The sequence below is a fragment of the Centrocercus urophasianus genome, unplaced genomic scaffold (genome assembly GCF_019232065.1).
Source record: "Centrocercus urophasianus isolate 14NV4802_14NV808 unplaced genomic scaffold, USGS_Curo_1.0 seq_17, whole genome shotgun sequence".
Taxonomy (NCBI): Eukaryota; Metazoa; Chordata; class Aves; order Galliformes; family Phasianidae; genus Centrocercus; species Centrocercus urophasianus.
Window position 1 is genome coordinate 10,144,845 of NW_024884722.1, and position 16,804 is coordinate 10,161,648.

General features: G+C 36.9%; 1 protein-coding gene across 2 annotated transcripts in view; it reads left to right on the forward strand.

Moving 5' to 3' along the window:
* Window positions 1-16,804, forward strand: part of SORCS1 (sortilin related VPS10 domain containing receptor 1) — a 268,735-nt gene that overhangs the window by 151,586 nt on the left and 100,345 nt on the right. For both annotated transcript variants that reach the window (XM_042818167.1, XM_042818168.1), the window contains exon 4: window positions 9,973-10,131. In XM_042818167.1, coding sequence (XP_042674101.1) covers window positions 9,973-10,131 — 159 coding nt within the window. The remainder of the gene's footprint in view (window positions 1-9,972; window positions 10,132-16,804) is intronic.

Consider the following 16,804-nt stretch of genomic DNA (forward strand, 5'->3'; position numbering starts at 1 on the left):
ATATAAAACTGAAGATGTTCTCATTTGTTCTAAAAGTCATTGGTATTATAAGGTTAACCACAAATGAAAACTAGACAGTTTCAAATTGGATGTTTCTGAAGAGTATGTGGAATCTCAATCCTTTAAAAATTGTCAGAACAAAGGCCCGAGCATCACTCTGTACATTTGAATCTGGCTTAGTACATAGCAGGAGTTTGGAGTAAATGACCTCCAGAGGTCTCTGCCTCTGTTATATTCCTTTATAATTCCTTTATAATTTCTACAGAGCAAAAGTAGCTCTGAAGCATCCAGCAGTAATCTGTTAAGGCATACTACAGAAATATATTATTTATTATTTTAGCATTACTTTTTTTTTTTTGTATGAGCAAGGATGATGCAACTGAGAGTTTCTTTTCTTTTTTATAGACCTCATTAAGATGGTAGTTCCATTAACACAAGGACAAAATATAGAATCTTTGTTTAATTCATGAGCAATAGGAGTGGAAGCTGTGTTTTAAAAAGCTAAGGTTTAAAAAGTGTTAAAAAGGGACTTGTTTTCCCACGTCGTCTTTTTTCCTGGTTTATTTAAAAGATACTGGCTCAAAGCTAAGGCACGTATTTTAAGGACTCACTCTAGCTACTGGGATTGCAGCCCACTCTTGGGTAGGTGGAGGCTGATGTTTCTGGTTGCAGTAGTGAGTCAGCAGCACAGAAACAGAAGTGAAGATAAATGAGCTTCTTCACCTTTAATGGAAAAAGAAGTAGCAGAATCTTTGGTCTAAATCTGGTCTAAGGTGAGGTACTTTGGAGATTCTACCAACACTTAGCCACAGATAGAAAAGGCTGTAGGGTAGCAACATGTTCAGTTGATGAATGTCCCCAAAGCTGATGAGCTGCAAGTAATGAGACGGGCTGTGTGTGCGTGCACTGCCCTCTTTTGGATGTTGGTAGAAACATGATCAACTCAATCCCTCTTGATGCTTCAGTTTTCTGTGAACTGAAGTTCAGAGCAAGAAGTGGTTATTATCGACCCAACACTATACCTGCGGTTTTGTTACTATGAAAATTCATACAGCATATTGAGAAAACACATTAGTGTGGGATTAGACAAAGTAGAGAAAGCTGAACAACAATACAGCAATGGTTCATTAATGTAGTTAATATATTAGTACTGGTTTGGGTTTTCTTTGTTCAAGATGGAGAAGTCACTAGAACTTAGTCGTTGGCATTCAAACCACATGAAATATTCATGAAAATCTATTACTGTGTATCACTTTTTCAAAAGTAACACTGAAATGTCAGCTGAATATTAAGATGATGTTTGTCATTGAAAATCACAGCAATAGTTGTAAAACTGGAAGCGTTGCTCAACATGAAAAAAAATCTTTGTTTAACTTAAATGTTTGAATACTGAGAAAATTAAAACCTTTTATTTTTTTTCCTTAATTACAAACTGTTAATTATTTCAGTCAATATGAGAAGAGGAAAGAAAGGCTGCAATGACCTTCTGTTCAACAACAAGAATCAGAAATGGATTTTTTTAAAGCTCACAATTTACTGGAATGCTCTTTTTAAACTATCAAAACAAGTCCATTTAAAAATATCTCTATAGGACTCCAAATATTGTGCTCCACCAAAAATGGGCTAAGAGACATACAGTGGAGTATTTGGTAGCTTATAATATAAAACTGTAAGGCCATGTTTATATTAAGTTCCACAGTGAAAGGAAGACGTTATGTTCAGCCAAGGTTTGAATTCATCAGTGGTCTACATGTGTCTTTTCTGAGCAGAGGGTAACATGACTGCTCTGGTTTCTAGAAATAGATGTCAAAAAGTATTTGACAGAGCAGCTGGTGGTGTTTTCCATTCATTGCTTAAAAAGATAGCCCTTTGAAATGGGTGCAATATCTTTATTTCTATTTTTTTTTTTTTTTTTACTGAGTAGTATATGTGGTGGGGTTTCATTAGTATTTCAGTGCTCTGAAAGTGCTTGACCACTCTGAAGAACATATTGTTAAAGAAGGATACAATCTTTACTGTATACATATTACTCCAAAACTTTTAAACAGGACGCTTTGGGCAGAAGAACTACTGACATTTCACATATTCTGTGATGCCTTCTACGTGTGTATACAAATTGTTTTCTGACTGTGTGCGTATCAGGGTGGCAGACATATTCCCAAAGGGAAAATTTTCATGCTGTCTCTTTTTCCTTTTGAGAATATTTTGCTTTTTCACTAAGAAAAATGATATTATTCTGTATAACCAGAGACACTATCAGTAGGTTATTGGAAGTGAGTACTTTTGTTACCGTCTGAAGTAACAAAAATACTTTTCCGTAAGGAAGAGTTACAAAGTGTTTATTTTATTTTTCATATGTTACTGTTGTTATGTGATTTCAATTTTTTCGGTTTCATAAAACAACCCAGGGTTATTCCTGCAGCTAGTGAAAAATAGAGATTTCATTGGCTGCTTTTCTTTCCTGTCACTTCTGGCCCGTAGTGAACTTCTGTGCTAATACAGAAACAGGTGAATTGATTCTTTTTTTCCAGTTACTAGCCAGCTTTTTATTTCAAACCACATTTATCATGATGCCAAATGCTATTCTTAACAATATTTCTGCTAGGAATACTGTACAATCCCAGCACTCAAAAATATTGGCAGGTTATAATTTTTTTGCCATCCTAAGTGATACCCTTTGCCATCTAGCATTCTGCTGACAAGAGAATGTATTATCACTCAATGAGCATTAAATCTTTCATGTGTGCAAACGAGATGAATTCAGCATCTGAATCTTTTACCACAGCACGTCTCTTGCCTATGAACAGCCGAGGCTTGAGAAACATGATGATATCTCATCAGTTATTGGACTTTCTGCGTGCTCTTGGGAAAAGATTATGTTAGGGTTTTCACTGTCCAGGTCTGGATTTAGTTTGGAGCGAAGTTACTCTATCTATTGGTCATGGATCTAATTTTACTCAGGGGGAGCTTGGAGTATATTGCCTCCATCTCAGCAAAGCGCAAACTGATTTTATAAGATTGAGTTATGTCTTTTCGTGAATAAGAACCTCTGTATTCTTAAGTTACTGAGTTATAGTTGCAAAGCTACTTGACCTCTTGTATTAATTTGTTCATTTCTGAGATGATTCCAATCTAGGTCATTGTTTGAAAGCTTTGAGTTGGAAAGTATAATTCTTTCACTGAAATCCATTATTTCCCTGCAGAATTATTGCACTTTCTGAGCTGATGTGAACTTCTGGCAATAAAACACTTCACAGTAGCTTGATTGAATTATTGGCATATTATTTTAATGGTGTTTTAATGAAATTACTCAGCAACTAACCTTGTCTTTTAGCTGACGTTAGAGACAGCTTCAAAACTGCCAACTCCAGTTCATTTCATGTTTTCATTTAGGTGTTAATAATGTTAGCCAATTTATTTAAAACAAAGATGAGGACCAAAATTTTGGTGGCTTTACTCATGAGTGTAGTTCTACAGCAGTTGAAGTTAATCTATGAATAAAGCTTGCTTAATTTTGCAGAGGCTTCACTCTCCTCTTTCTCTATTAATATCCAAATGAATGCTTGAATTATTTCTTTTTGGTAATTTTGTCCCTAATTTACTTGCTCTTGCAACTACTTACTGCTTTCAGCAATTCAGTCCTGTGAGAGGAGATGGTCTAATTTTCATTACAGTACCTCTGCATTTATATTGGAATGTCATGACCAAAGCAGTTACTTTTTTCAATTTGTTTCATTTCAGTTCTTTTGCTAGGTTTTGTAAACCTTAATTCATGAACTATTTTGATTATTTAAAAGCAAAGCATGTTGCTTTGAAATTCATTGCTGAATCTACAGAATCAGGTTCTCTCTTTACGCAGTCTTCATGGCATGTAAATGACAATCCAAATTCAGAAGTGATACTTAAACTGGCAGAAATTTCATTAAATTATACTGAGACTCTATTGTGCTTATACTCTTGCAATCACTGTGTGTTTAAAAAAAAAATCAGAAAACTTCTAAAATTATGTAACTGACATGTAGAGAAACTGGGGAAAAAATGCAAGTATTTAGAGAATTTGGGTAGTGAATACTCTGATTTGTTCTTCCTTTCTGATTTCCTATTTTACTTCTCTGCGCTCCTCTGTTTTCTTATGAGAAATGTTACTTGTTTGTGTGGATCTATACATGAAACATGTAGTAAGTGGGGAGGGTGAAGGTTCTTTAAGTAAATTTGTCCAGATCTGCATATCATCCCTATTTCTGATCAGGTGATATAACTCAGATGTCTTCATGCACCAGAACTGAGTGAAATAAAATAAGTAAAGGTTGAGAGGGATTCTAAACTAGTTCTAACTAAGCTGCTAAATCTGGCATTTGGGGCAGCCCTACAAGTATCAACAGTTCTATCTCTATAAACATGAACAGGATTTTCTTGCAAAGCACTACCAGATTGCTTTGTCAGGACAGCAAAAATGCACATAATTGTCATGTGAATCTGCCCTGAAGAGTTAGCACCAGAAAAGGGTGAACAAAGCGTGAAGCATTTAAGATCTATAAATTATGTTTCATGTTCATTTGTCACCTCTAGGAAAAGCAAATCAAGTTTCTTCCTTTTCAGAGGTCAGTGATTACTGGGTGCCTTGCATTTGGGTGCAAAAGCCTGTGTCAACTTTATTGACTTATTTGAGAATAAAACTAATCCATCCGCAGCACGAGGAAACGCAGCATGTGCTTTCTGTGCCTGGTGTGACTAAGCATATTCTGATCATTTCTGAGCACTGATCTGAACAGAGAACAGAATCTTGACTGAAGAGTCTTGACTGAATCCAATTTTCATTTAATTTAACATAAGACAGCAATAAACCAGACCAGAGGCACTGCGTGGTTTGGTCTATCTTTGGTATGGGCTTTTGCTAGTAGCAAGAGGTGAAGAAATATTCCTCTCTATTCCTGTATTAGTCATTTTATTTTGTGGTGGTAATATCAGACAGTTTAAAAACTGTCAAGATAAAAAACAGTAAACCCAATTCTTTACATACAAATTGTTTGATCAGACTACCAGTGCTGGTAATCTTATTATCATGTATAATTTTTATTCACTCTCCAGTGATGTCTATGAGAACAGCCTTGCTAAATCAAACTGCTCTCAGTTGAGAGGGAAGTGTCAGAACAATGTGAGTACAGAATATTTCCCTGTATGTTTTTCCAGAATTTCTGGACTATTTCTGACTCAGATTCAAGACAAAATTAGTATTTTTGGATTGATTGATATTTTCTCCAAGAATATATCTGTTAATTTTGTCTATTAAGATTAAGTTTTGATGTTTGCGACGTACTGTGTCAGTAAATTCTGTGGCTTAAACAGGTAAAAATCCAGGAACTGCCTGTGATTTGGATGTCAGTTTTACTGTTTCATTTGAGACTTGGCCATTTTGTGTTACGAAAGGGTGAATAATTGTAGGCACTTCCAGGCCATTCATAGTCCTGTAGATGTGGTCAAATTGCCTCTCATTTATTTCCTTTGCAAGTTGAATAGTTCATTTATTTGCTGCTTCTGTGAAAAATGTTTTGTTCTATTCTTCAAACACTCATATTATTCTTCTCTGTTTTATACTACTACGCTACTACTTTTTTTTTTTTTTTTTTAAGATGGAGGAACAAGAACAACACCCAGTGTTTAAAATGTGAGAACACTGTCCAGTGACCTAATAGGATTATTTATCAATCTGTTTATTTCCTAATAATTCCTACTGCTGTATTTGAGTGGTTTTGACAGAATCTGAGGAAGGAGCTTGTGTTTTCATAGGACTCTATGCTTAATCCCACATAAATCTCTCCTGAAATAAAATAATTATGGAGACTCTATTGTTCTGTCTGTTACTTTGGGATTGTCTTTCTCTATCTTCCCCTGACACTGCCCCATACATCATTGCTGAATTTCACCTGTCATTTTACTGCTCAGGTATTCAGTATTGTGAAATCCTTTTACAGCTCTCTATAGTTGTCTTTTGTTTTTGTTTTTGGTGGATGTTTTTTTTCATCATGAATACTTTACTGCCATAAGCAGTCTTTGTCACCAGTTTATCCTTTCTTCTTTCCAAGTCACTAACAGATACATTTTCTTGAGCAATGGCCTCTCTGATGTTCAGAATATATTTATCCAGAAACCAGTACTAGCTGGGAAAGCAACAATATGCTGTATAGGGCATTGCAGGAACAGGGAAGATAGCTCCTTCTCCGAGGAGTTTACATCCAGTACATTTCCTACAGCGAGGTGGAAATTTATAATGGTGGTTTCTTTCTAATCTTCTTTCTGAGATGTTGTTGGATATTAAAGACTTAATGAGATATTTGACTTCTAAGCTTAGATTCTCTTTGTTATTGCTGCTGGTTTTGTTTTCCTTGATTTTGTGTTCAGAATGTGTGTCCACTTTTTGTTTTCTTTATAAGCAAATGCATCAAGTCAATGGGTAATAGGCTACTTCAAAGTACAAATTGGCTTCATTTATTTCAAAGAAAAGTCTGAAATTCATTTACTGTGTACTTCTTACACTGCAACAACAAAAACATTAATATCAATTGTACTTTCTCTCCTTTCTCATTTATGTTCCAGGCAACTTAGGCAATATGTAAGCTAGTGCAGTGTGCAGTTCAGCACTGTGAAAGCAGGACTGTGTTATGAAGTAGTTGATGCTGAGATAACGTTCACAATATGGGTATTTAGACTTCAAACAGGTGTTTAGTCTGGTACTCAGGGCTGAATGTTCTGTAGTGGTTGGAATACATTAGGTGTGCTTATGAACCATACATTCTGTTTTAGTGTTACTGAAAGAAAATTCAGTCCCTGTGTACTGAGATCAGTCTATGAACTGTGCCGGATAATGATCTATAGGGATTTGCTATAGAGACTTCTCCTGAAAATCTGGGGGATTAATTTCAGGGTCATACTACTGGTCTGATCTGAAAGGTTCATACAGGTAGATACACGGGATGTTTTCCTTTCATTTTGAAAAAAATTTCAGATGTCAGTTTCTGCTTCACATCCATTAAGCGCTGTTTTTCAGATTTGTAACTGATTATTTGCATGCAGACATCTTGTATTTAAACTAACTTTATTTGGTCTGGTTTTGAACTAAATGATTGAAGTCACTCTGAACCCAAGCCATGCTATGATTTTGTAAGTTACATGGGGCTCTGAATGTGATTTTAGTAGTGACCGCTTAATTCTATTTCGTTTCATTTTAGGACATTTTTGCAAAGTGATTTCAGTGTAGGATATGATGGTGGTACAGAGAATACTGTCCCAACACTGAAAGTTGGTCTTGTAGTTAACAACCAGACTAATGGCTGGAGAGTCATTGGTCAACTGCATACCCTGATTATGACTCTCTGTATGTCCTCATGTAAATCTACAGCTGTTCTGCACTCTCTGCCACATGTAAAATACTTTTGCTATCGGCATATGTAGTAAAACATGTATTCTGAAACACTTCACATATATAGACTGGCAGGTCACTGCAGGTCAGTGGCCAAGAGATGAGCTCTGGAGACCATAGATACCTGAAAATGCAGTGGGAATAGCTCAGGGAGGTAGTTAGCAGATTAAAGCCCAAGTCATGGGTGCTGGCAAGTCTGTTTAGGTACTTAACTTCTATTGATTGAATGAGGAATTAGGTGCTTCAGAGCCACAGCAGTTTGTGCCTCAATTCCAATTCTATGAAATGGAGATAAGAGCACTTTCACACTTCACAGGAGTGGCATGACAGAAAACGTGCTAAGACTGTGATGTGCTTGGATATGGCAGTGATGAGGTCAGATGTGTTCCTTGTGCAGGTAAAAAGAGTTATATGAAACTAGAGTGGATCTTGATTAACAACTTGCCTTAGAGACACAATCCAAAGTCAATGAAAAGACCTATTAACTTCAAAGAGCTGAGATCAAGCCCATTGATTTGTGCTTATTTCTGCTCTAGTTACTATAGTCCAATTGAATGCTGTACTGTGATATTTTCGCATGCTAATATAAACAAAATCCACCTATAAAGGAAGTCATAAAAGTAAGAAAAACATAATTTCTGATTCAGGGTACTCAGTTGATAAGCATTAACCATAGAAACATTGTCCCAGAATTTTTTCCAGTAACAAAAAAAAGTAAGTAACTAATAAACATCACTGTTTATTTTTGACTTAACAAGCTAGATAGGTAGCTTATTGGAAATAAATGGTCTATGTATTGATGCTTTGAATATTAATGCTTTCTGTGTACCCTCTGTCACGTAATCTTCAGTTTAGAATCCATATCAGTGATATACTTGATGTATTTGAAAGTATTAAATTAAAATATGAATGTTTAATTTTAATGGTGCATGTTTTCATTGTAAGATTTCAAAAGTAGATCAAAGATATCAGAAGGAGATAGTGCCTTTAGGGTTATGATGGGAATATTATCCTATTTTACATTAAAGATAAAGTATGGCAAGGCGGTACAACTTGTCTAAGGTCACTGAAGATACTAAATTCTAGCAAGTTTGAAGGAAACTCCTAACCTTCCAAGTCACAAGCCAAATCGTTTTTCTAGACATAGATAAAAGCCTCTGTCGGTTATCCAGTAATGAAGGACATAGGGGTATTTATACCTTCACATACAGCTAATTAACATCTGTGTCTATCGAGACTTATGGTCCTCTATAATTCATAGGTAACGAGTTGTTGTACGTAACTCCACCTGCCTAACTAAAGACATAGAATTGAAAAGTGTGTTTTTGCAGTGCTTGAACCAGGTAGGAATTTACTCTGAGAAATGGGTATGGTCCTTTCATTTCAGAGTCATCTAAAGATGGATGAGCAACAGCAGCACCAATACTTAAATAAATGAATGAAATTAAATTTAAATGATACTAATGATTAAAGGCTTTAATATCTTCCCAGGCAAATATTCAGAATTTTTCATGCTTGTCATTCATAATCCTTCATTTCCACACCTGATGGGCACTATTTCCTGCTTGTTGAAATACTAAGATGATCTCTTTGTAATATTCAAACCTATATATTCTCTCTCGTGCAGAGATGTGTAAGAGAATTTTCTCATTCTCTCTGATTCATCAGCAATGCAGACCAATTAATCCCATAGAGAGAAGCAACTATGACAGCTGCAAGCCATGTATCTTCACTCTTGGACAAAGCTAGGAAGCAACTTTGCTGTGCGGAAATTGTGCAACAAGTGCATCTTTTAATTCACAGAGTCATAGAAACTGGAAATGCAAAGAACCGACAGCATTGTCAAATGTGTTCTCCTGCCAAAGCAAAATATTCCTTGCAGACAGAGAAGTTGTAATGTTTTAGGCAAGGAAACTGTCATCTTCTCTGAAAATTCTGTGATTTTTCTGCCCCGTCTTTGGCCAGATTGGATGGGGCCCTGGGCAGCCTGGTTTAGCATTAAATGTGGAATTGGTGGCCCTGCATGTGGCATGGGGGTTGGAGATTCATGATCCTTGAGGTCCCTTCCAATCCTGGCCATTCTGTGATTCTGTGATTTTAACAAATCTCACCGTTAGAGTTTGTTTCGTTTGTATGTTACTTTTACTCCTTCCTACTCATTTTTTTTTAATTTTCTGAACACCTTACTTTTAATCTGCTACTCCAAAATATCATTCATGAAGTCCCTAACAGCTTGTTGTGACTGTCTAGTAACTTATTCTTACTCTTATGTCACAAACCTCAGGTTTGTTTGTTTTTTTTTTTTTTTTCTGATAGCTGAACATATCATCTGGGTCTGTATTTACAAGTGATATTTATTTTCCCTATTTAATTGTACATTGAGAGTTTATATATATAGTTCAAATACACTGTTTCCCATGCTGAAAGATTGACTGCACTTAGTTTTGATACTGCATTGAAGCGTATTGAAACAGACATATTTATTAAGATGATCTGAAATTCATCTCTTCTGACTCCTTTTCAACGCTGTATTTTGATCTTACTCTTCTATACAGATTATGCTGTTGACTGATCCAGAGGTTGAGAGCAGCTTACTGATTAGTACTGATGAAGGTGCCACGTATCAAAAATACCGTCTGAACTTCTACATTCACAGTCTGCTCTTCCACCCAAAGCAGGAAGACTGGATCTTAGCATATAGTCAAGATCAAAAGGTAAGAATGGTTGCCAGCATTTTGTTTTATTTGCTCTCTACTTAACTGTTACAGAGAATTCAGGACAGTCTTGGGGATAGCTGAGCTGGTGTTTCCACTAGAAGACATTGAGTAAGCCGTGATGCCTGGAACAGTCTGCCCAGAGATCATGGAATCTCCTCTGGAGATACTCAGAGCCTGCCTGGATGTTTTCCTGTACAATCTACTGTAGGGAACTTGCTGTAGCAGGGGATTGAAGTAGGTGATTTCCAGAGGTCCCTTCCAATACTGTGATCTGTAAGACGTAGGTAAAGGATATATGCCTGACTTGTCAGCCTGCCTTTATTCATTGGTCCTGTTTGCAATATCATGTGACAGGTAATGGGAAGAGAATTCAGCTGGGACCCTTTGCAATAAGCAAAGCAACCTCTAGTGTGACTACTTCTCCTCATAGTCAATAGTTCTCTCACTCTATTCTGGCACTTGTTCCAAGAACAGTATAAGACATTGCTTGTTCCTATCTGGTTGGCATATTTTCAAAGAAAAATGTAGCAGTGAATCAATTTCTTTTGAAGGCCAGTTACTTCAGCATGGGCAGTCCATCTGCTGAATAAATTTGCTGGGAAATTTCCCTTGATTTTCTGAAGTTCAACTTGAGATACCAGAATGAGACTTAACTGTAAGAGACCTCTTTGTTAGCAGTTTCTGAAAAACACACATCAACATTAACAAGTCAGTCACTTCCTTTGAAGAACCTTATAGACCTAAATCTGTGTTGTACTCCAAAATTGAAATTGAAGGGAAGTCGTAAGAGGGTGTTGGAGTTGTTTAGTTTGGAGAAAAGAATGCACTGGGGAGACTTTATTGTAATGTTTTAATACTTAAAGAGGCTTATACAAAGGATGGAGAGATTTTAATTTTACAAGGGTCTGTAGTGATAGAACAAGTGGTAATAATTTTAAACTAGAAGTTTTAGAGTATAGAGATTTAGGTTAGACATAAGGAAGAAACTCTTTACTGAGCGTAGTAAGACAGGCTGCTCAGAGAAGTTCTGAGCAAAATGTTCAAGGTCAGATTGGATAGAGCCTAAAGCACCTAATCTAGTGGAAGATTTCCCTGCCTATAGCAGGGAGGGTGAAACTGTGAGACATTTAAAGATCCCTTCCAACTCAGACTGCTTTGTGATTTTATGTTGTTGTGCATAAATGTCTTTTTTCAAGGGGAAGACAGCATTTGAGTAAGCTTTTTGATCTAGCAAAAGAATTTGTAACTAGGACTGATGACTGAGAGTCAATGGTAGAGTCACTGTGAAGTGTCTGAGCACTGCAGCAAACTGTTCTCAGAAGTGGTGGATTTCATGTGCCAAGTTTTTGGTGTTTTTGAATAAAACTGGAAAGCAGACCTAAACAATTCACTGAGCTCCCAAAAGGGATAATAGAATGAAGTATTTTGGCACAGCCATCTTTTTGGTTTACAAATAAGTAATCTATAAGGCTTGGAATCTAATCAATAATGCAAGTTTTAGATAAATTTTTAGTTTATACATTAATGTAGATATCAACGTGAATGTTTGAATACGAAGATGTGTTCCATGTTAGCATTTGAATTAATTATATAAACATTAAACAGCCGTTCTTCCTTTTGCCTAAATTAGGTTTGTAATTACAGTAACTGTAAGCCTGAGAAAATAAATTAATTAACTGAGGTCACAGTGAGTTTACGAGAACTCTTGGAATGAATGTTCAGTCCTGTGCTTTAAGCACAGTACCATTCAAGCCCTGTAGCTTTCAAAATTGGACAGGAAATGCATTTTTCCTGCTTAATTCAATTCTACACCATATAGAATCATGCTGAGTGTTGTGTGCACTCACCTTTCTCATAGCATTTTGGAGATTGTACCATGGTTGTACTCTGTTTCAGAGGAAGGTGTAGATAAAGTGATTAATAGATGTTCGGTATGAAATTAGGCAAAATAGAAATGTTTTCTTTCCCCTGTGGCTGATGAATTCCCCAGGCTGATATGAAACAGAAAAGAATTTTGTCTCTGCTGCCTTTTAGGACCCTTTGGAGTTAAACTTACCATGTGTCAAGAAAAGGAGATTTATCATGTAAGCATCAATGAAACTTCTAGTCATAAATTTGTCAGATAGAACTAAGGTGTAGCAGAAAATGAATTTCAGATGTTGTAATCAACATCCTGTTGAGAAAATAAATTGAATTAGAGTCTGTACAGCTAATACTCATCTAATATACAGTAGATCACAGAATTACAAAATGGGCTGGGTTGGAAGGGACCTCAAGGATCATGAATCTCCAACCCCCCTGCCACATGCAGGGCCTCCAATCTCCCCATTTGATACTAGACAGGTTGTCCCCATCCAATCTGGCCTTGAAGACCGCTAGGGGGGCATCCACAACCTCTTTGGGCAGCCTGTTCCAGCACCTCACCACTTTCTCTGTAAAGAATTTCCCCCTGACATTCAACCTAAATCTTCCCTCTCTCAACTTAAAACCATTTCCCCTTGTCATGCCATTATCTTCCCTTTCAAAGAGTTGAGTCCCCTCTTGTTTATAGGTTCCCTTGAGGTACTGAAAGGCTGCAATGAGGTCACCCTGCAGCCTTCTTTTCTCCAGGCTGAACAAACCCAGCTCCCTCAGCCTTTCTTCATAGGGGAGGTGCTCCAGTTCCACGATCATCTTTGTGGTTCTCCTCTGGACCCTCTCCAACAGCTCCCTCTCTTTCTTGTACTGGGGGTTTCAGACCTGGGCACAGTACTCCAGATGGCTAACAGCAAGTATAATTTCATTGTTCCACATGAAACTCCTACTACTTTCTTTTTATTCAGAATTGTAAAAAACCCAAACTGGATGTAGAAACAAAGCTCTCTTTTGTGTGTTAACCTGAATTTGTGGAGTGTGTTTGAGATGAGTACGTATGGTGCTTTTGGTGAGAGGATGCAGGTAAATTCTCTTTGTGTTAGGGCACTGATTAGCAAATTGGATGACCATTGAGAATATAGTATCTTTGCTGCAAGAAGAAAATAATGTTGCAGAAGTCTATATATCTGTATTAATTAACTCTAAAGTAGAATTTTGAAAGTCCTCCATGTATGTGTGACTCATAGGCCTGTTTTCCACTTGAAAGCCTAATGGAAATACTTTGTGACTTCGGTGAGCTTGCAACACAGAGGGTAACCAAAAAGAGGAGTATTGATCAACTTGGACTTAATTAAATGTAACTCAAACTAAGGCTCAAGTTCTGTCCATGCCTAAGTGTAAATGGCTCCCTTTGGTTTCATTCTCATATAACCAGAGGCAGAATTCTCTCAGAGTAATTGTGTAGTCCTGTGACAATGAAGATAACTGCAATGGGAACTATTGGGCAGTTTGGAACAAATGATGTTGCAGTTTGCTAGTTTGTGTTCTTTTGTTAAGACTGTATTTAAGGAAAGAGAACTATTACTCTTTGGATTTCAGGCACTGTGTGCACAGTGATCAAGGATTACTTGAGGAAACAGAGGAAACATATCTGGATGGTAAGAAATTGGCATTATAGTATCACGGACTTTGATGCCATGCATGAAGTTGAAGAGGCTGTAGAGGTTTCAGATTCATTTAATATTGCTCTCGGCAGTCAGAAGGAAGAGTCAATTAGAAAGCATGTTTACATCCTTCCAGCAAACAAAGTTCTCATTACATCATTTGCATCTTGTCGTTGTAGCAGGTGGAACCAGGAAAATCAGATGGTGAATAGAGCAAGTGCTGAAGAGGCAGGAATCAAATTGGGAATGAACTGTGACTCTCAGGAGTGGTTCAAATAGTTTAGTACTGATTGAGGGCAAATTCAACAAGTAGGGCATGCCTCTTATTGCTTGACTGTAATGAACAGGAAATGGGTCACAAAGCATCATCTCTCAATCTCTTTATAGCCTGCTGAGTCTATCACTATGATAAGCATCACTGATCTTTTTTGTTTGGTTGAATTGAGATTTACTAAATGGTAGGGAAGTCTGTGTTAACTGAAATCATTTTACAACCCAGTTCCTTGCGTGTTGTGTGCAACTGAATGTTGTTAATTACTGGAGTTCAGCTGATGAGCCATAACTCATTAAGCTTCAGTGACTTGGTTGCTTTTGTTCACATCTCTCCTCCGTGTCTGCCTTGGGCGGCAGACATGAATTGCCGCTACTGACAGGCCAGTCTCTTATTCAGTCATGAGTTTTTCCTGCCAGTCTTGAGGAAAAAAAAAAAAAGAGCAGCAAACCATCTGCCATCTGTACTAATTGCTTCATGATTGCATTCATTGTTCTGGCTGAAAGTACAGTTGTTACATGGCTGATTCTTACCACGTAATTGCAGAACTATTGCATGCTCCTCTATTTTCTGTACAAGAGGAGTTACAAATCAGGAGGAAACTTCAGACGCTGTGAAGCATTGCTTGTGAGGAGAAAACTTGTTGGAGGTCTTGTACGTGTGAGCTCTCATGGGTTTAATCAGCTTTCCTGTAAGATGAGGGCTGTATTTTGTGGGAGTATTATGCATTACTGTGTAATCTTCAAAAGTAGTTTGCTATGCAATCAGAGGGTGGGACGTAAGAGCCTCTACTTCATGTGGAGATGTCTTCTGCTATTCAGATGGGTCAGACACGCAGAGGAATGGTTGATAATCAGCCATGAATAACAGAGTTATTTGGAGAGATAAAGCGTGGGTGAAAGAGGAAAACAGAAGTCAGATGGGTGAAATGTGAAGTTGTAATTATCCAGAATTTCCTTTTTCTTTTTTTTTTCTTCTTCTTTCCTTTTAGCTTTTCCCAAATATCTGATTCCATCTAGCTTTGAGAATTATTCTACTTGGAACATAATCAAATCAGGGACTTCCAGAGGTTTTCCTTTCAGCCTAATTTGTTCTGTTCCTGTTTATACCTTCTCTATCTCAGTGGTATCAGTCACTGCATACAAAAGCCACAGAAAGATAAGTGAAATCCAACTTTGTATTACTAGAATTTGCATTATAGTTAATAATAATAATAATAATAAATTACTATTAACATCAAGCATCTATTTTTTTTTTTAATGATAACGTTTTTATACAGTGCTGTTGACCATGCGTGGAGGTCTATTCATTTGGACTAATGTAAGTCAGAGGAGGCTAATCCAGTATGAACTTAATGGAGGGGAAAAAACCTATCTAGAGTAGTAAACATTGGTTACTTTGAATTGTGCTCAGGAAAAGCCTCTCTCTTTTGACAGACTACAGATAGGACCGGGGAGGTAGTTTGCATAAAGCTAACATTAAACTGTGTGAATAACTCCCTTTTCCCTGGGTTACTCCTGCAACATTCTACATTATTTATGTAATAAGAACAAGGCTTCCAGCAGACTAGATCATCTTTGATGCTTAATGTTGAAAATTAAATGTGGTAGGGAATTTGCACATTGAAAAATACGTGGCCCAGCCTTTGCAATGTTGTCCTGTATGGATGATCTCAGATATCCTTTCTAGATTACCAGCACCCATACCACAGTACCTCCTACTCTAAAAAGTGTCCAGGAGCTTATGATTCTAAACAAGCACAAAAATATCTGTGTTTGTAGCTAAAGTTTTTCATACTCTTCATGGGAAGTCCTTAAGCACAGACACCCACTGGGCATTCTGATGACACATCTGGCACACAGCTCTTTGCCTTGTTATCTCTAGGACGACTGATTAGTATTTGGTGGCAACCAGTGTACTGAAATGAACAAGGAAGGGACATCGAACCGACTGAACAGTTGTCCAACTGTTAATTTGTTAGAATTTTTCTGTCTTTACTCTCATAGTCAGTTCATTGTCTCAGTAAGAAGACTAATGCAGTCAGATTATATCTTTTTTTTTTTTTTTTTTTTTTTTAAACTGTCCGTAAGCCAATGCACAGTGACATAAAATAGGGTTTTCTTGTGGGCACACCAGTTTTTTACACCTCACTAAGTATAATGTACTCAGTGAGTTTAAAGTGTAAAGTTTAAAAAGTAGAATAGAAATAAAAATGGGAGAAATCCCTAATGCTTCCCCAGTCACCAGGAAAAAAAAAAAAAAAAAGTCTAAACATAGAAAAAGAGCAGAGCCCAGCTGCAGTCTGCCTGTCCGCAAAGAAAGATGCATATCTGGACACAAGTGTGAGCAGTGAAACAGAAAGAAGGAGTCCTGAGCAGTAATCACTGTGTTCTACTGCTGACTCACTTATCATTTAGTTTATGAATATAATATATAATATATAATATATATTATAAATTAATATGTCCTTGCTTATCCATCTGTATATGCATAAGCCCTCTGTACCCCTAGAGAAGTTGTTCATTTACTGCTTTGGGATTCTTGTCTGTGTATTTGTTACACTGCAAAACTTTTTGTGCTCTATGTAAGTTTTATTTTTCTACCTTTTTTTTTTTTCTCTTCAGAATCAGACAGCACACTGGACTAGGAGTAAAGAAATGTGATTGCTGTCATTAGGGCTACCACTGATCTCTGTGGCTTTGAGTAACTTCCTTCACTTTTCTTAGATGATTATCTTCTCTTTTCCAACAGTCATTTGTTTTGACTGTATGCTCCTATGTGTCTCCTTTTTCTTATTATGCAAAGCACCTGTCAACACTGAATTCATGTGGAGCCATAGGTTCTAGTGTAGTAAAAATGCAAAGCTATGCATGTGTGCATG